The sequence below is a fragment of the Aquila chrysaetos genome, chromosome 15 (genome assembly GCF_900496995.4).
Source record: "Aquila chrysaetos chrysaetos chromosome 15, bAquChr1.4, whole genome shotgun sequence".
Lineage (NCBI taxonomy): Eukaryota > Metazoa > Chordata > Aves > Accipitriformes > Accipitridae > Aquila > Aquila chrysaetos.
The window spans coordinates 19667809-19687797 of NC_044018.1; the positions used below are offsets into that span (position 1 = coordinate 19667809).

The window sequence follows — 19989 nt, forward strand, 5'->3', positions numbered from 1 at the left end:
CCTCTTAAGAGTGAAAGTATAAAAGTCTCTTACCTTACGGCTGCTGAGAAAATGGGAACTGCACAACGCTCTGTGCCTGCAGGGACACTGCACAGATGAACCTCATTGCTGCTGTTTACAGAAGTCTGACAGTTTTTAATTTGAAAAGAGGTTGTCTTTTGCTTTTCGACAGTTCAACAAATCAGACAAAACAGTTGCAAGTGTTATCTGTAAACAGCTTCCTGTTTGAAATAGATCAGCTGTCCTGCAGGACAATAATTAGGAAAGAAGTGTGGGAAAGCTGAAGAGGTCCATGATGTAAGCTTTTTATTTTGGGAATGTACTTTTTTGGGAATGCACTCTTACTCTCCCCTCCTCCTCTCTAGCAGAGAACCCCTTTTTAACCATTTACATCTATTCAGCTCTAAGCCATGCGTGCACACTGCCCCAACACAGCACTTTTCTTGCTTCGCTTCAGCAGATATGAAAACACATGAAAGGCAGCACCGAATGTGACCATCTTATGTGGTTCGTTAACACACTCTCCCCTACAGATATTCTCTCCATTCTTGCAATTGGCTCCAGCATTCTTGACTTGAATAAAACATGCTACTATTTCAGAGCTGAATCTCAACACTCCACAATAACGTAAATAATAAATTATCCACATGGCAAGCTTAGTCACAGAATTTGGGGGTTTGGGGTTTGTTTTTTTCTTCTTTTTTTTTAAACAGCTTTTGATATCACTTTCTGTGTCAACGGGAAGGGAAAAAAACAAGACAGAAATCCTTCACTATAGCTTCCAAATAGTTGTACAATTCCGGTTTTCATCTTAAACAGCTAGACTAGTTTGAGCCCTGGGTAAACCGCAGTACTCCACATATGTTTGGGAAGGAAAAAACTGGGGCCAGCCGATTGTGGGAAGTAGGATTTTGAGAACACCTCCCTCTGTTACGGCAGTTTATACTTCAACAGGTATTACTGGCTGCACTCAACTTCCAGGGCAAATACAGAGTACTGCTTATGACTATACCGGTTAATACCCTCTAGTGAATAGCTGCTATATTTGTAAGGCTGCAGCTCTGATAAGCTGCTTCAACACAAAAGGCTTGCAAACCATCTACCTCCAGCCCTGTCGATGCCACTGTTCCCCCCTCCCAGTTTCTCCAGCTAGGGTTTGAGGGGCCATGCTGTAAGCGAGCACCCAGCAGGACACGAGCCTGGGTAACTCCCAGTATGTGACCTCTTACTGGAAGACCAGGACTGTAGCTAGGGCAGTAGCAGGAGGTTCCTTTCCATCTTCCACAGTCCCAAGACAAGAAAAGCGTCAGAAGGTTTTAGACTGAGGGACTAGAGAAAGCTGCAATAGGATCAGCTGTGTGTGTTCACTTCTTTACCACCCTTCTGATCTGCTCTCGTGGGAGGTGTAGGTCCACTCCACTGAGGATGTCATCCTGTGGGGGGGCTTGCAAAACAAGCTGATGACACACAGTACCGGTGCACTCTTTTCCTGCTTTGCTCACAACTTGTTGTATCCTCTCTCCCAGCAAACCTCTCCTCTGCCACCACAGCTCCTGCTTCGCCAGCCCACAGCACCACACACGTGGAACAGCTTTGCTGGCGAAGGCGGCAAAAATGGGTACTGCGGGTATCACAGCACTGCAGAGGTAGTGGTGCCTCAGACTCAGCGCTCACCGTGGGCTACCTTCATAAAGGCAGACCTCTCCTAAATCACCCTGTTTCCATGTTGGGCTGGAACCTAGCTACCCTCCTCCATTGCTATAAACTCCCGTATTTTAACACACACCAAATGGTCATGAAAAGTTAAGAACTGGTCATCACTTCCAGATTACATCCGTAAAGAAAGGACAAAATGGTAGAAGATGAACATGACTGTGTAAGGACCACACAACTCTAATCTGAAAGTTCAGTTTTATGCATACAAGCCCCATTAGTTCACTGGGAGCAGAAGGCAATTAGCAGGATTGGGCCCCTGCAGCACAATGTTGGCAGCAACTTGCTAAGAGAAATGTTTGATGTAAAGAATGCAGCAAAGTGACTGCAGTCCAAGCCTTTGAAGATCATATTACGATGGCAAAGGCAACATCCATTTACATACATATCTACTCTCCCTGTAAACACAAGCAAATAACTTTGAGGCCAGAAACAGAATTCAAGGAAGAAACAGAGCCATTCCAGGGAAAGTTAGTAGAAAAGGTAGGATTAAACACTGGGGAAAAAGAAGTGAAAAATAAACGTAAGTGACAAGTTCAAAAAGAAAGGGCAAACGCTATAAATGCAGTGAAAGTGTTTCTCTAGGAGAGGGGAAAATAAACAAGTATGCGGTTTTCTTTCACTAAGAGAGAGAAAAGGGCACAGTCCCCTTACAGAAAGGCATAAGCATCCTTCACCCACCAAGAAGGCCAACTAGAAGCTGTGTAGCCACATTGGTGCATCATCTAAATCTGGCTACTATGTGCAAACTGGAGTACTGATGCACAGACTACACAGGAGCCGCTTAAGCCATCACCAGGTCGCAATAGCTGTTGGGTATTAAGTTAAAGCTTTTCATTATGTTAATATGCCTGCCTGAGAAACTGTAGCACTTCAAGAGCTGATTCCCAAGTCTTTCAGCCACCCTTGCCAGACAGAGAGGGACAGCCTTCAGAGGCTAGGGTATAAAGCAAGACACACCAGCTAGACCAGCTACTTCAGCTTGACCCACAACCCAACATTCACCCAGCCTCTAAGCTCAGGTTAAACACCATGTTGACACAACTATAAGTAGAAGTCTTAGATTGAAACTAACCAAAACCACATAGACAAAAGCAAATTGGTTGTAAGAGGGCAAGAACAAGTCTTCTGTTAGAAAACAGGAAAAAATGTTTATATGTTTTAGGAGCATTCAGGCAAATTTTTCTACGCTGTAGAAACCAGCGTGTAGAGGTGCCCCTGGGAAGATACCCATCTGAACCTCATCCCCTTAGCACAGCCCCAGAGGGCAGACAGCACCACTGTACCTCTATGGGCAAGGAAACACCAGAAGCTATCCTTACCACCTCTTCTGTGCAATACAGGAGATGCATGGTGGGAAAGGTCAGTGCAGAAACAGCAACATGGGTTTAACTTTGTTTGCAGCTGTGTAAAACCTGGCCTTCAACTTCGTTAGTGGTATGGCACTAACATTTTTTGCATAAAATTTCTGAGCAGCATTCACTGCAGCAATAGTGCTTTTTCTGTTACTCCCTATCTCTGAAAGTGGAATACTCTCTTCAGTGCCTGGCTTTAATTCTCTTTGCTGCTCCAGGGGCAGATCAAAACTGAGCCAGACATGTCAGCACAATATCCAATAGTGAAAAACATTAGCTATTAATCATTTAGCAACACCTAGCAGCAACTGCTTGTTGTGAAGCTTAAGAATGATTTTCCTGAAAAAGAGTAACAGTAACTGGAGGGTAGAGGAGGGGATACCTGAACTTGCAGACTGTAACAAATCCAACAAACTTTCTCCTCTTGATCACAAGACATAAGATCCTTTACATGTAGCTCTCTGTAGGGAACAGAGCACTAGTACAAAGATGTTCATGTCACTTCTGTCTCTTGCTCTCAGCAGAACACAGGTTTTTCACACGAGCACTCTCAAGGCAGGCAGTAAGAGACACAGCAAAGCCACTTCATTATATAAAGGGGTCAACCATTCACACTGATCAATGCTGCAGTCAGGCCTGTATGGAGGACAGGAACACTCACACTCCCTCAGCCTAACCACAGGACTTCTTTTTATGAGATTTCACAACTTTCTGTAATCAGTATATTTTTTTCTGTCATTCTGGTACACCTCTAGAGACCTAGAAAGCACATCCCACAAACAGGAAAAGGTCTAGCTTTTTGGCATTGCTCTGGCTTTTTAGATGTAACAGAGAACCAAACTCAGGCCTCCCACTTAGAAAATTTAGGACAAACAAAGGCATAGGAAATACATTATTTCAGTCCACAGTGCAGGAGTGATAGGATTTCCTTTTAACACTGCTTGGTGTGAGGATCACTACATTAAACCTTGCCAGATGCTCCCACTTACATTCAAGAGGGGCTAATCAGACATGATGTTATGCATCAAATTATCATATTAATACAAGATAGGTCAAACACTTACCACCCAAAACTTCAAGCAAGTTCTGCCACACTAGAATTGCAACACATCTACACACCTTTCCAAAGGGAAATCAACAGGGAGCAGCCTTCCTCACAGACAAAAATATTTGAAGACATTTGGAATAAACAATGAAAGCTCTAGTATCAGGTGCTCTTGAGACTTGCACCTAACAGATGTAAAGAGCCCTTGCTTCTCATTTTGGGCTACTACAGGAAAGAATCAGTCTTTTTATACTCTTCAGTATGTGATTGTCTCTTTGCATTGACACTACCCATGTACTACTGCTGCACAGGGTTTTGGTACAGAATGCCCCATTGCTTTTTTGCACAGATCAGCTGATAAACTCCTGAGGAATCATGCGTTCAGAGTTCAACAGCACCAGCACATGATAGGTACAGGAAGAGTCCAGCACCATCTCCTATGGCGTCTGTTTAGGTTAAGGTAACATTTGACACCAGTATTCCAGCAGCCTCATTAGCACTTGACCAGATGGCATCAACTGACTTTCCAGATTGCAGGCATTCACTTGATATACTTGTCAAGGGACAGAGGGAGTTGTCTGACTGTATCACTGACACTAACACACAAGGGAGTCCATGAATAAAGGTAGACTAGGACTTTTTGCAAAGCACACAGCCTGGTATTTTTATGCCACAAAAATCCACTTTTACTTGCAGCTTAGTTGATGTAAGAACCATAAAAGGCTTTGACAGCATTATCCTTTCACTCAAAGAATTTGCTTATGGGGCCATCATGGGCCTTTGCATTTCATATAGTTCAAAGGGCTTGCAACAAGAGCCAAGAAAAATCTATAGCCAGCTGGCAATGCCTGGGAACATTTGCAATCTTTACGTTCAGTTTATTAGATCTCTCCTCCCCCGCTTACACCCTCCCAGTGCTTCAAAACTAGAAATGCTACTGACATTTTTATTACTATGAAGACATGAAACCTGAGTTACATTTTCACCATGAAACAGGAAATGCTGCCTACTGAAGCCTGCTGTCTGAGCATCACCTCTTCTTGCAGATGTTACACAGCCCCAGCAGACTCACCAGCCTCCAACTAAAGGTAGTCAACATCTGGTAAGTCTCCAAATACTCCCGACTGTTTCATCCAACCCACACCAGCTAATATCCATTTGCACAGGCCACCATCTGTGACTGTTGTAGCAGGAAGTTCAGTAACATGTCTGACTTGAGACTAGAATTATTTTGGGGGGGACTAGGGGGTGGTATTTCCAACCCGAGTAATACTCGTTTTAACAATGAAAACTTGAATTCTAAAGTTCTGGCACTCCTTCTGCTACAAGGTCTTTTGTGATTACTCTCCATGTAAGCAGCCAAGATTCAGGGTTATTATATACCTACAACTTCCCTCATCTAATTCTAAGGGAAGTTGATGAATTCACTTCTGCTGAATCATCCAAGATGAACAATAAATAGTCGAGGAATAAATAAGGAATGAAGTTATACTCCAGAGACAGAAGTTTGAAAAGGAGAGAAAAAGGCCTTAGGGTAAGCCAACTTCTTCAAAGATACAGCCTGCTTTTTTGTGCAAACATTCAAGCCTTGTCAGTAAGTAGCAGGAAATTAACTACTAATTGCAACAAGGGACATGTGTTTTCCTTGTTCTCTTTGCATTGTCTGCACCAAAAATAACAGCATACAGCTATCTGTCCTACCCCACTAAACAGAAGTTATGACATGACTTAAAAACCTTCACTTTTGCCAATGCAAATGCAACGCCAAACTTGTTGTAACCTTTTAGTTCCTCACAACAGAAGAGAGGTATCAAATGGGAAGCAACTAAAACCACAGTAAATGGGAAAAGGAAGTAAAGGTACAGAGACCCTCACTTGTCCTCCATCTACTCTCAGGTAGGAAGATGCAAGTTATTCAGAGCTCCTGGTACACAGGCTGTTACCTACTTAGCTCTCCACCTAATAGGCTGTCTCCATAATTAGGTGCCTTTTACTATATTAAGCACTTACTCCTAAGCAACAGAATAGCCTGCTCAGTACAGTAAAGTACTAAATTCATTAACTGATCAGATCATTTACATGCCCAACTTCATGCTCCCCCCGCCTTCCCCAAGCTGGAAAAAAATGTTACTTGCTGAGTCTTTCCAAACATAGATACCCGAGTCAAAAGCGTGGTGTTTTCAGGACAGTATCGGGCAGCCTTTGGCTGCTGTGATACAGCTAGTTCTCCCCCACCTCTCCCTGTACTGCCCAGCATCTACTGAACTATGCTAAAACACCATGCAAAAAAACCCACACACACTCCAGCAGTCATTGCTTCACCCTGGCATACCTATCCCTGCCTTCAGTTATTAGCCATGAGAAAGGTTCCCAACGCTGATATACAGACATACATACTGCTAATATATGGAGATACAAAAATCCATGATTTCTGAAAGCAAGATCAATGCCAAAAAACTGTTGTTGTTGTCCAGCAATGTAGTCAAACACTCAGAAGTGAAAATGTCTCCCCATTTCATTCTGATAAAAGGCGAGAAGCTGCAGGACCTGCCTTTAAGTAAGAACTGGTACGAACTGGTACGTAATTTTGCCACTTAAAGAGCAAGAAAGTTACCTCAAATTCAAACTATACCTCCAACGTATTTCCCAAAAATTCAAACCCCTTTTTCAGATGTCATTGCTCCATGTTTCAGAGGTCACACCACCTGCTATGTAGACTTCTTCCAGTGCCAGGAACACATAGGTCTCCAACTGGTATTCTTGTGTGCCAAACTCAGGAGTTCCACTGCTCTACAGTAATTCTCCACATCCTCCCCAAAAGGCAAGTCTCAACATACTTCAGTTTATTTTTCAATGCCAATTCTTTTTGCAGACTCTGGACTCTTTTGTCCTGAGTGGTGTTGCAACAGTGCCAAAAACAACCTAAGAGGGCTACCGTTAAAACGCTGATGACTTAATACTTTGATACACAAATGTCACTCATCCAGACAGTAGAAAAAGTCCCATGAACCAGTTAAACCCCATCTATTTTTATGGAATTCAAAATTTAAATGAAATTACTCTGTTATATGAACAGTTGTTTATTCAGCCATTTTTTGCACTTTACAGCTGGAATTCTGGAAATTCGAACACCACATCTTTGCCTGTGAGCTTCTTGTAGACACCAGAAAATGTTTCCACCTGTGAAGACAAACAAGCCATCTTGTTTATACATGCTGTGTAAGGAAGTAAAATCTATGTTAACATACTTTAGGTACTACACTATTTCCCACCACGTGTTCACTCTGAAGTGAATTCTGAGGCTGATTATTTTCTTCTAGATTAAGGCAGCTAAGCATTTACACAAAAGACATGTTTTCTGGAGAATATTTGGAATCTCTTTAGATTTGCAACCACAGGAGACCCAGAGAGCTGAGGTGGCCTAAACATGTCCCCACAGAAAAAAACTAAGCAAAGTGATGGGGAACTTCAGGCTGTACCTAGCCCATCTGTTTAAGGTCAAAACTAAGTGCTTCACTTAAAAAAAAAAAAAAAGAACAAAACTCCAAACCAAAACAAAAATAAAAACCAAAAAAGCCAGCACAAAACCAAACCAAACAAACAAAAAAGCCAACCCCCACCAAAACAACAACAACAAAAAAAAAAACCCAACAAAACACTGCCTATTCCCATGAGGGAACCAATATTGCTACTTTACAATCCAGGGGTTTGGGCAAGTCGAACTAGAGCTTTAATTCAAAACTGTCTTGCCTCATCTTCAGTATCTTACTCCAAATATAAACAGAAGCATCTCCATTGCTACAAGCCAAAAGGCAGTCTTTTGCTACATCACATAAGCAGCCTCTTAGCTATGGCAGAATGCCACCCTATCCTGCACAAGAAAGTAAAAGTTTTTTGTTTACCTTGTGTTCAACATTGTTCTGTTGTGCTTTATCCAAATGGACTTTTATGAGTCTGCTACCGTCCAGTTTTACACGGATTCTCTTGCCCACAATTTCACTTGGGAAGACCAGGTCTTCAAGAATGGCATCGTGCACTGCAGTAAGCGTACGGCTGAAATGCCACATTTGTATCATTAAAACACGTCCTCTTGCCAAATTTTCCAGTTTGCCAAGCATGCTTTAGCTGAAAATTCAGTGGTGTGTGTTTTTTAATGCTGCAGTGTGACAACACCACACTTTTTCACAGGCCATGCAAAAATAACAGCTAAATTCTACACTGAGTGTAGGAACCTAATGACTCCATTGAGGGGAAAATGTCAGTAGCCAGGTTTCTGACCTTTTAGATCATGTTGCTTTGCAGCAACAGCCCTGAAACATTCCTTTGTTTCTACACATTTAAGGAGTATTTTATTTAAATCAGAACCAAGTTGTCCCATCTGCAATTGTGCCAGAGACGCTCACTGGAAGAGTTTAAGTGTGCAAGTATCTCCAAGTACACAGAACATGTTCGTAAGAGACCCAGTTTTGAAAACACTGGTTTCTGCATCTGCCTCAACCCAAGTGGTTTAGAACACCAATGTATTACAGGAAAAGTCTAGGTGGCAAGTTTAGTCCATGCTTAGAAGACTGACTGATGTCTACATTTGTGTTCTTTAACTGTCCAGAAGTGAGCCAGAATGAGAAAAATTAATCCAGGTTATTTTCTGTATGAGTCTAGATGACTAGTAAGATTTCCAGCTTCCCTACGTGCAGCTTCAAGGCAGTATCAGTAGTAACTAAGCCCTGTGTCTACAGGAGCATGTCAAACTTGCAAAGATTGGGATAGCTAAGGGAGACAAACATCAATCACATTTCTATGCTTCACAATATACATATCAGTTTTACAACACTAGCCTGATCTAGTCTCAGGCTGAGAAAGGGATGGTCCTGCACACTCTCCTTTCCCTCACACTGAAAGTGGCAGCATGCTAATCACATACACAGATGCCATCTTCTCTGCCACTGTGCAATACTAGCTTTAATATAACAGAGTCCTCCAAAGGCAGGACTGCAGCTAGAGGAGTACTAGGAAACAGCACTTTTAAAATCCATGCCTAAAGATTTCAAAATACAGTAACAGACATGACACAGGTATAATACTGGGGCTGGTAGAACTTACAGGAACATGCCACATGTCATAAAGAGGACAAACTTTTTAGGACAGGGACTACATAATGATATAGTAAGATAGAGAACAGTATAGCAAACATATTGACATCACATAGACACAGTAGTGTTGCATGTCTAGCAATAAAGAAACTAGAGTGGGAAGGCCATTTAACACAAATGACTATACTACTGCTGTTGAATTCATACCCAGAGGGACTACTCATACCAACACCCCTCCTCAGCCACTCTCTCCCTCATTGCATCCCTTCAGTGTGCCAGCCCTGCCTTCTGTACAGTCTAACACGTGATGTGGATGTGGCTCTTCCTACAGCTTAAAAAAAAATAATTTATGTCAGCACACTGTGGTAACAGAGACAGCAGGTTGGAGTTTCTTAAGCCAGTACTGCTAGCTGAAAATTGTCTACAGCTGTAGCTGGAAATACAGTTGGAGTTCTAAGAAATGCAACACAGTGCCCAAAGACAAGCTTTTTACTGCACTCTTTAGCAGTCAAATGGCAGATACTATTTCAAACAGTAACAGAAAGGGCAAGACTAACCAATCACTTGAATGACTTCTCAAAAACTCAACTAAACATTGCTTGACTAAACTACCAAGTTACAAAAGAAGACTGTCCTACTGAATCAATATTATTTACTTACCTCCTGGGACGCTTTTGCTTGTTTTTTGTGCGGCTTTTTCTTGTTGGCTTGGGCAGAATCCTTCTCTGTTAAGGCAAAAAAAAAAGAAAAAAAAGGCATTTCTCAGTATCTAGTGTTTACAATCAACTAAAAAAAAAACCAAACCAACAACCTTCCCCCCCCCCCCCCCAAACACCACAACACATGCATTTTTTTTTTCCCCCACTAGAAACAGATGCATGAAACACCAAAAAGGGAGACTTAGGTATGCCCAAAGCTACACTAGCATTAGAATCTGATATTACTCACAGAAGCTGAAGTACTGGTAATGCTTTATTTCTCATCTACCGATCCTGTATTCAGTGCACTGAAATAAAAGATTTGTATTCCATCCCCCCCTCCACTATGAATATAACCAAGGTAGTTTACCATGTTGTATCAGCAATCTGAACAGAAATCTCAAAGAATTTTACAATTTGTTAGAGTGAGCCTCCGGTGCAAAGCAGAGTAGTAAGCTATCTCAGTGCCACAGACAGCTAGGTGACTTCTGAGATCAAAATGCTAGTTTGAATAGTAAGATGTATAACACAATGCAGATCAAACCCTGGCTTTGTAATCTGTTCCAAAACCAGCACCTAAAGGTATATATACCAGTTGGGATGAGTAAAACTTATTTTCTACTTCCTTATCTGCAAGGGTAGATGTTTTAAAACATCAAGTTTTAGATACAGTTATAGCCACCTGCAGTATTTTCTACCAACATATCACAGCTTCTCCATGACTGTATTCGAGATCAGGTTACTATAATCCAAACTGGGTCACATCATATTCAAAAGCAACATTTCACCTACAGCAGAACTGCACACATTCCCTTCTAAAATATGGATTACGAAACTGACAGGGAATTCTCAAGCACTTAAAGTGAGCCAGAGGCACTTCATTAAAAGAAGTCTTCTTGGCCACATAAAGATTCAGGGTAAGGTGCTCTGGCTCTTAAAGTTACGCTACGAAAAATTTTTGCTAAAAAGAGCTTCAGTGTAACAATTAACTGTCCACTCTGCAGACAGATCTCCAGATTTTGTCCACCCCTTAGTACTGCCCAGAAAGCCCTCTACCACCTTTTCACAGCTTAGCTCCTTCCATAAATTCAGAACTTGAGTCAGATTTTTTCTTCCTCTCCTATTAACTTGAATGTTAAGTGCTTAGATTATATAAGTGTAGTATAGAATCATTTAGGTTGGAAAAGACCTTCAAGATCATTGAGTCCAACCATCATCCATGCTCACTAAACCATGTTATGGAGCACCTCATCTACACTCTTTTTGAATACCTCCAGGGATGGCGACTCAACCACTTCCCTGGGCAGCCTATGCCAACATTTGACAACCCCTCTCAGTAAAGAAATTTTTCCTAATATTCAACCTAAATCTCCCTTGCCGCAACTTGAGGCCATTTCCTCTCATCCTATCTCCAGCCACCTGACAGAAGAGACCAGCACCCACTTCACTACAACCCCCCTTCAGGTAGTTGTAGAGAGTGATAAGGTCTCCCCTCAGCCTCCTCTTCTCCAGACTAAATAGCCCCAGCTCCCTCAGATGCTCCTCATAAGACTTGTGCTCCAATATTAATATTTGCTCCCTTTTACTTTCAAGCTTTGCTTCTCAAACTTCTGGAGGAGTAAAAGAGACCAGAACAAGAAAGTCATATCATCCGCCAAAAAGCCTTGCATCTCACCATATTTACATAGCCTTGGCTGCTAGCTGAAATCATTTTAGCTTACATCCACAGAAGGACATTCATTACATTTCCTGCTAGTACAAAAATACGTGTTAATTGTTACCTTGAATGGGCAAGACAAGAAGGGTAGTGCAGCACTGGAACAGATTATCCAGAGAGGCTGTGGAACCTGCATCCTTGGATGTTTCCAAGACCCAGATAGACAAAACCATGGCTGACCTGATCTAATGTTGGCAATAGTCCCACTTCATGCGTGAGGCTGGACTAATGACCTCCAGGGATCCCTTCAAATCAACATTTTTACAATTCTAAGTATTATACCTGAGCAATGAACACCACATGCTTTCCACTGAATTTCTTCTCCAGCTCACGAACTAGCCGCACCTGAATCTTCTGGAAGGATTTCAGCTGAGGAACTGGTACGAAGATAATGATGGCTTTTCTGCCACCACCCACTTCAATTTCCTGAAACAAGTAGAAAGTAAACATTATCTAGAGGTCAAGAAGCAATGGTTGCTTTGATCATGAATCCTCTGAACACAGATATTTGATAGTCTTGCTTAGAACTTTGGGGGGAAAAAAGAGCAGAGAGCAGTACCTGTTTTAATGTATTTAAGAGCAAGCATTAAACAGAAAATCCTCTGTCAGAGCACTTGTTTTGCTGTAAAGAAGTGATTGGGCGATAAATCCCACCACTGCTTTCAGAGTGACATCCTCTGAATAGCAATGCCCATTCTTTCTGCAGGATGGGACTCAGATGCTAGAATCCTAACTATACTGAACGCTTATCATCACATCTGCAGTGGTACCTACATGCTGATACAAACTTTCAAAAATTATTTGCCTCTAATGCAGACTCTAGACAAAGTTTACAGTAATAAGTCTCTTATTTTCGAGCTACTACTTCATGCAAATCATCTTCTGTCCACTACTTGCCAAGGCCTGCATCACTACTCAAACAAAACATTTTCTTCCCCTGCAAATGCCAGCAGGTTTACATCACACCAACGTGGACTACTCTTTCCCCAGTTTGCTTCTCCAACAGTTGATCAAAACCAAAGAAGTTTGCATCGGCTTACAAGGCGCTTCTCCCATAAACCTAACTGCAGAGACATCCTCAACAGAACGGAAAGCTGAATTTTTTACCAGCTACATTCCCACATGAGCTAACTCAAAATTCAAAGGAGATTTCTCACAAATAAAACCAAGTAGCTAAGTAAACAACAAAGACATTTTAAAAACCTCCTCATTGAGGACAGTACACATTGCTGTACTTCAGCAGCGAAGCAGTTCTTCTGAAGGCCCTTGAACTCATATACCAAGCCGACTTCTGCATTCCCAGACTCTTCAACTTAACTCTAAGCAGTCAAGCATCTGTGTCTGTATTGGTGGGCCTGGGCAAGAACCGAAAAGCAACCTACTTAAGTTTTTGGTTGCAGCAACCAGCTTCAGAAGTTCCATCCAGTCTCCAAGGCTGACAAATTCTAACACTAATTTTTTTCTTCCTCAAGGTTTCAGTTGACTTTATAAATGGAAACTAAAATTTACAAAGAGGCTAACCTGTGTGATCAAGTCAGTCTATTACCTCGATCCACCTCTCATCTATTACTTTGTACATAAAAGAGGCTTTACAACAAACTGATTTTACAAAAAGAGTATTCCAGTTTACATGCCTGACAAAGATTCCGCAATGCCTACATTGCCAGCCAATATCCACAAAAAAAGCCAGTTTCAGACCTGAAGCCCAGTTTGCAGACAGCAGAACTATAATTTTTAAAACACCAAACCGCTACTTGAGTTTTTTACAATGACTTTTCAGAGCAGTTCCTAAAGACGCAACTATTACAAAATCCTACGTGTTAACAGCAAATATCAGGAGATAAACCACAACAGCATATGGTAAAGCAACCACAGGCCATAAGAAGCAGCTAAAGACACCATTCACCCACTACATTAACATTCACATAAATCAAACAGAGCGAGTCACCAAGCAATTCTTTGTGGAGAAGGTCTAGCCTACCTTAGCTGCTGTGATGTTCAACTCCCGCAGCTGAGCCTTTAAGTCAGAGTTCATTTCCAACTCCAGCAGAGCCTAGAAAAGTGAAGTTTAATAAGAATAATCCATTACATACGGTTCAATTCCAAAGAACCCTTGAGACCAAAGTCTATCCACAGTGCCAGAGAGCAGCTCTACACCTTCTACCACAGACAATGTCAAAGATTTAACTTCCTATAAGTCACACTGACAGACGCAACAAGTTCAGTTGGTGGGAACACAGGCCGACTGCCCCAGTTCCCAAGTAAAACTCGGAAAAAGTACACGTTTAGACAGCATCACTCTCGAAGTTTAAGCTCTAGACCACCGTTGCAACACCGTCTCCGTAACTTGCAGCCGGCTACCAAACGCCAGAAGGAAAAGACACGTACCTGAGATATACCAGACTCGAACTCATCCGGCTTCTCGCCATTAGGCTTCACAATCTTCGCGCTAGAGCTGAACATGGCCTTTCTGCAACGCAAAAGAACACCCGAGTTGTCACCAGGAACGTGCCTTCTGCTGCAGACACGGCAAGGCTCTGCAGTCCGGCTACGCAGCCGCACGCTTCAAAGCGAAGCCAGGGAGAGCCCCGGGGGGTGCCCACCGCAAGGCGGGGAAGCCGTCCCGGGGAGCGAGGGGCCTGACCCCCTCGGCGCCCCGGCTGGGGCGGCGGCGAGGCCCCCGGGGCGGCGGGGAGGCTGCCCGGCCGCTCACGGAGCCCCACGTGCCGCCGGGCGGGCAGCCCTTCCCGGCTCAAGGGGGGCTCCCCGCCCGGCCCCGGCCCCCTCCTCCCTCCCGGCGGCCCGCCGCCCCGCCGCAGCGGCCTCCCCTCGGGGCGCCGCCGGGGGAGGGCGGAGGAAAGCCCCGCCGGCTCGGCTCGGCTCCTCTCCGCCAGCACCGGGCGCCCCGGCGACCATCGGGCCGCGGGCAGGGGGTAATCGGGGGCATCCCCGCCCCGGGACGGCGGCGGGGAGCGCCGCTCGGCGCTCGGCTCCGTATTGCGGCGGCGGCGGGGGGGGGGAAAGGCGGCGCCGCCGCCGCGGCCCGCGCCGGGCCCGGGCACCCACCTCTCTCCGCGCCGGCCTAGGAAAAGGGAGAGCTCTCGCGAGCGCGGTTCAGATCGCGGGCCGCGAAGGCGCTCGCCCCGCCCACACAGGGGTGAAGCCGAACCGGGAAGAAGGGCGGAAGCGCTGCCCGCCCGCGCCGCCGCCCCGCGGCCGCTTCCGCCAGAGCGAAGCCCGCGCGGGCGCTGAGAGTGCTGGCGCGGCGCCCGCGGATGAGGTCACCGCCAGCCGCGGGGCGGGGGCAGAAGCCGGGGGTTAGCGCATGCGCGGCGGCGGCGGCGGGGCGGGACGCGGGCTGCCTTCCCGCCTCTCTCCCTCCCTCCCTCTGCGGCAGGGTGCGGATGAGGAGAAAGAGGCGGCAGCTCCGCTCTGCCCCTCGTTGTTATGCCAAACCTTCGCCGCCACGTGCTTCCCCGTGGCCCCCGCTCGCCTCAGCGGCTCCCGGCCGCTCCCCTCAGCGGCTGAAGTGCTCGGCCTCTGGTGTCAAAATGCTGCGTCTGTAAATAGTCACCAGGATCTCGGCCCTGGCAGCCCGGCGCGGCTCGGTTCGCTCCAGCCGTGGCAGGGCCCGTAGAGGAACCGTGTGTCTGCCGCTCTCTTGCGGAGCTCCCTCACCCACCTCAAGTGCTGTGGAAAACAGCATCAGCCACCAGCTTTAAAAACAGTCGGATAGTGGATGGCCTTTTTCCTCCCCTCTCTGCTGCTTCTCCCCACGTTGTTAATTTAGCGGGCCGAGAGTTCATCTGCGATGTTCAGCCCTGTCAAGGTAGAAGAGACCTGCTGGAGCGGTCTTGGCACAGTCACCCCTGACCTGCGGCAAGGCATTGTGCCAGAGAGACGAGGCCAAAACCGCGCCAGGTTTCAGCGCGCTGACAACCAGAGAGGACGGGCAATCGCGTGCCAGCTCAGGTCTGTGCCTGGGCTTCGTTTTGTGTGCCTCTATAAACATGACCTCTCGGTTGCTTCCAAGAGTTCTGCTGTCAGCGATCAGAGTTAGTAAACTGTCATTAGACTAGAAATAACACACGAGTCTTCGGCTGTGTTCAGGTACTAACTCAAGATATAGAAGTCCTGGGCTCCGCGTATTCTCTCATCACTGGAAGGGATTTTTATTATATATTGTGTTATTATCTAACAAAGAAGGCACTGTTAACACTTCAGCTGCACGCTGATAAAAAGAACAAGCCGTACTCTAGTTTCAAAGGAAGTGACTTGCATGTTGATTCAGGTGAAAGCACCCGGCTGTACATCTAAAGTGGAGCTAAAACCCTGCCCTGACAAAAAATCTCCACCTTGACGTTTCCCTGGTGGCTAATTTAGACAGGTTCCCTGCTCCAGGGAAAGTGCCACTCAGAGGCAGGTGTGCAGCTCTTGGCACACACTGTCCGGAGAGGTTAGACACAGGAGTGCGCTTCAGAGCACTGGTTCTGTGCTCAGATGCCCTGAATTACCCTAAGAGCAGCCAACTTTAGCTTGTAATACCACATTCACTATTACTATGTAATGGTGTGTGTAAAGTCTGTTATTTAAAAAAAATCCAGTAGTGGAGTAATAAGTGCCTGTTGTAAACAAAAAACTGACAAGGACACCACCACCCCCAAATTAAACAACCTTACCACCTGCAGAAGGCAGCCCGTCATGTTTTCTAGCATTTGTGGGCTTTTTACTAAATTTATGATAGCCAGAAAAGCAGATTGCTCAGTTTTCTCCCAAGTCACTCTTCCTTCTTTGCATGAATTCAATGAATGGGAAAAACTGCCCAGCTCATACTGACATCCAGGATTAGTATTGATAGATTTAAAATTATCTAAACAACAGTGAAAAGTATCTGATTGAAGACTAAAAAAAGAAAGATAACAAGTAATTGTCTCAGCAGTCCAGTAGTCCGCATTCAGTTTATACTGTGAAATCCTTTACGAGAAGGAAAAAGAATAGGTGGTGTGCAGATGGATCAAAACTGGACTGTTCAGAGCGCTAATGAAGAAATAAAGGTGCAATGTGACTATCTACAGCTTCCCATCTCCATGCTATTAGTGCTACTGAATAGACCAGGATGCTACATGAGAGAAGGTGTAGAGAGATGTTTCCTTTCTGACACTGACTGTGCATTAGGGGAAGGATGCAGAATGTCGAGATCTACATGGGCTTTACCCAGTCGATAAGGCATGGTATCCAAAGCAGCTGACAGGTTTTCAAGAATCACTGTGGACATGTGATCTTTAAAAGAAGTCATGTCATTACAAAGTAATATAATTAATAAAGTTCTTAATGCCATGCAGACGCAGAATGGGCAGGGTGAAGAAGTGGAAAGAATAAATTAGTCAGGTGTGTTACAAAAGTATTCCAACAGAAATAGGACAAGGTCTCATGATGCTATGAATAACATGATTTAATATAATAAGTGGAAGAAACAGACAGAAGGCAAGACTTGTCAGGATCATAGTTAACTCTAGAATTGGAAGCAAAACTGAGTCTATTCCTAGTTCACTTCTCTGAAAGAGGCTTGTACAACCATACCAAAGTTTCAAAGCTCATGGGTAGGCTGTTTCTCTAAGGGTCGACTGAAGATTGCAATGATGCTAGGGGATTACTACTTTGCAGCTTCACTGACACATAGTTCTACACTGAAGTACAGCAAGTTTTTTGTTACGCAAGATCTCAATTCTGAGAAGGAAGATAAAACACCTCCTCTTCCTGTCTTATGTTTTTAATCAAGGTAATGAGATGGCAATATAACTTACACTTGCAGGGTATGCTAGATAAAGTGACTACCTAGTGACCTACCTACCTAAAAGCTCAGTTTTATATAGGAAACACTTGATTCAGGTCACATCAACTTTTGCTTTAAAAGCTTATGTAGGGAACCCACAAAGGTGCCCACCAAAGCCGCTCTATCACTCCCCCTCCTCAGGTGGACAGGGGAGAGAAAATACAACAAAAGGCTTGTGAGTTGAGATAAGGACAGGGAGAGATCACTCACCAATTACTGTAAAGGGCAAAACAGACTTGGGGAAATTAGTTTAATTTATTACCAATCAAATCAGAGTAGGATAGTGAGAAATAAAACGAAATCTTAAAAACACTTTCCCCCCACCCCTCCCTTCTTCCCAGGCTTAACTTCACACCCGATTTTCTTCGCCCCCAGCACTGCAGGGGGACAGGGAATGGGGGTTGGGGTCAGTTCCTCACATGTTGTCTCTGCCGCTCCTTCCTCCTCAGGGGGAGGACTCCTCACTCATCCCCTGCTCCACCGCGGGGTCCCTCCCACGGGAGACAGTCCTCCACGAATTTCTCCAACGTGGGTCCTTCCCATGGGCTGCAGTTCTTCATGAACTACTCCAGTGAGGGTCCCTTCCATTGGGTGCAGTCCTTCAGGCACAGACTGCTCCAGCGTGGGTCCCCTGCGGGGTCACAAGTCGTGCCAGAAAACCTGCTCCAGTGTGGGCTCCTCTCTCCACAGGGCCACAGGTCCTGCCAGGAGCCTGCTCCAGCGCGGGCTTCCCACAGGTTCACAACCTCCTTCGGGCATCCCCCTGCTCCGGCGTGGGGTCCTCCCCGGGCTGCAGGTGGAGATCTGCTCCCCCGTGGACCTCCCTGGGCTGCAGGGGGACAGCCTGCCTCACCATGGTCTTCCCCACGGGCTGCAGGGGAATCTCTGCTCCGGCGCCTGGAGCACCTCCTCCCCTCCTTCTGCACTGACCTGGGGGTCTGCAGGGCTGTTTCTCTCACATATTCTCCCTCCTCTCTCCGGCTGCTGTTGCGCAGGTTTTTTCCCCCCTTCTTAAATACATTATCCCAGAGGCACTACCACCGTTGCTGATGGGCTCGGCCTTGGCCAGCAGTGGGTCCGTCTTGGAGCCGGCTGGTATTGGCTCTGTCGGACATAGGGGAAGCTTCTAGCAGCTTCTCACAGAATCCACCCCTGTAGCCTCCCTTGCTACCAAAACCTTGCCACGCAAACCCCATACACCACATTATGGTTAAACATGTTTCAAGCTAAAATATTTATCAAAGAAGATTAAAATGCTTAGCTAATGTGTACATTACATGCATTAACGTGGGACAAAGTAATCAGCTAACATTTACAGTGAGCTTAAGTAAAAATGTCCTACAGACACATGCCATTACTTAATTGATGAGTGTATTTTTTGTATACATATATTAAGTCCTATTTTTTTCTGCAGACTCTCTGTTATAAACACAGAAACGGCTGCCAAGAAAGTATGTCAATAAATTAATAAACAAGTTTTGCTTCTAGTTGGGGGGGGAACACAGGACCCCTTATAAGCTGAATAAGGGGGGCAGTGAAACACGGCTAAATTTATAGTGCAATGGGTTGAGAGGAACGCTTGGTATCAGGCCATGGCTCAATGACCACTCTCATTCAACATGGTGCCACCATGTTTCCACCAAAACAGGGGGGCTTGCTCTCCTCTCTTTTCCCTTAGCTGCTCATTCCCAATACCTCAGCTGTGGTAGCACAAGCGCTCGTGCAAGCTTTGATTTGGCAAAAATTGGCTAGATTTGTATACTGGATCAGCTTATTCTATGGTGGCTACACAGGGTTACTGTGTATAACTGTGGCATTGACTACAAGTGCTAAATCATTTATGAAAGCCACTCAAAGTCCTATCCACATATATATTTACATTATTCTGTATTCAGATGAGGAGAGCTTTTGTGACTGGACCCTTCAGCTTTGCAGGTGGGGACTAAATGTTTCACTTCTTGGTGAGTCTTCACACTCACTTCACAAAACTGTGAGCTACAGAGCCTGAAATGTCCTCTCTGCCCTGGGCTGGCTAAAAAAACCCACAAATCCACCAGTGCTACAGCAACCAGAGAGCAAGTACCATGAAGCAAGCACAGGTATTGCTTAGCCTAGCGGTGCTAAATGCCACAGTAGTAAAAATGCAATCTGTCACATGAGGAAAGGGATCCATCTCTCCTGCCATTGCAGCACAACAGCAAGGAAAAATCAGCAATGGAGGTGCAGCAGTAGGGCTGGCTGATCACATGCAGCCTCAGTTTTACCAAGTGGGAGAAAAAGCAATGAAAGTAATGCATATGCTACTCGGTGGACTTCAAAAATCTTTTTTTTTCTCTTTCGGTTTGAATCTGAGCTCTGCATGTTGGTCATGACAGCAGGAGAGTTACTGTTCAGTCCTTGCATGTAAATCGGATGTATGAATCTGTTCAACCAGAGAATTAATGAGTGTAACAGAAGGTCTTTTCTTTCCCCATCACTTACTGCTCATTGCTCCTTTAGTATGCGTTGCCCAAAGAAGACTACGAGTAATATACATGT

The 19989-nt window shown here is 45.0% G+C and overlaps 2 protein-coding genes across 4 annotated transcripts in view; both read right to left on the reverse strand.

Moving 5' to 3' along the window:
• Window positions 1–6929, reverse strand: part of COLEC11 (collectin subfamily member 11) — a 48657-nt gene extending 41728 nt beyond the window's left edge. The window contains exon 1 of one of the 3 annotated variants that reach the window (XM_030036985.1): window positions 6728–6929. The gene's annotated coding sequence lies outside the window, so the exon portion shown is untranslated. Of the gene's footprint in view, window positions 1–33 lie in introns of all 3 variants that reach the window. The other 2 variants (XM_030036983.2, XM_030036986.2) reach the window with 2 other exon arrangements.
• Window positions 6930–7177: 248 nt separating this feature from the next.
• RPS7 (ribosomal protein S7) lies at window positions 7178–14798 on the reverse strand. The gene is made up of 7 exons (XM_030036987.2): window positions 14685–14798; window positions 14007–14088; window positions 13600–13671; window positions 11901–12044; window positions 9864–9928; window positions 8016–8166; window positions 7178–7293 (listed from the first exon to the last, which is right to left on the reverse strand). Exons 2-7 carry the CDS (start codon window positions 14079–14081, stop codon window positions 7216–7218), a joined length of 585 nt encoding a protein of 194 aa, XP_029892847.1. The 5' UTR covers window positions 14082–14088; window positions 14685–14798; the 3' UTR covers window positions 7178–7215.
• Between the last annotated feature and the right edge of the window lie 5191 nt (window positions 14799–19989).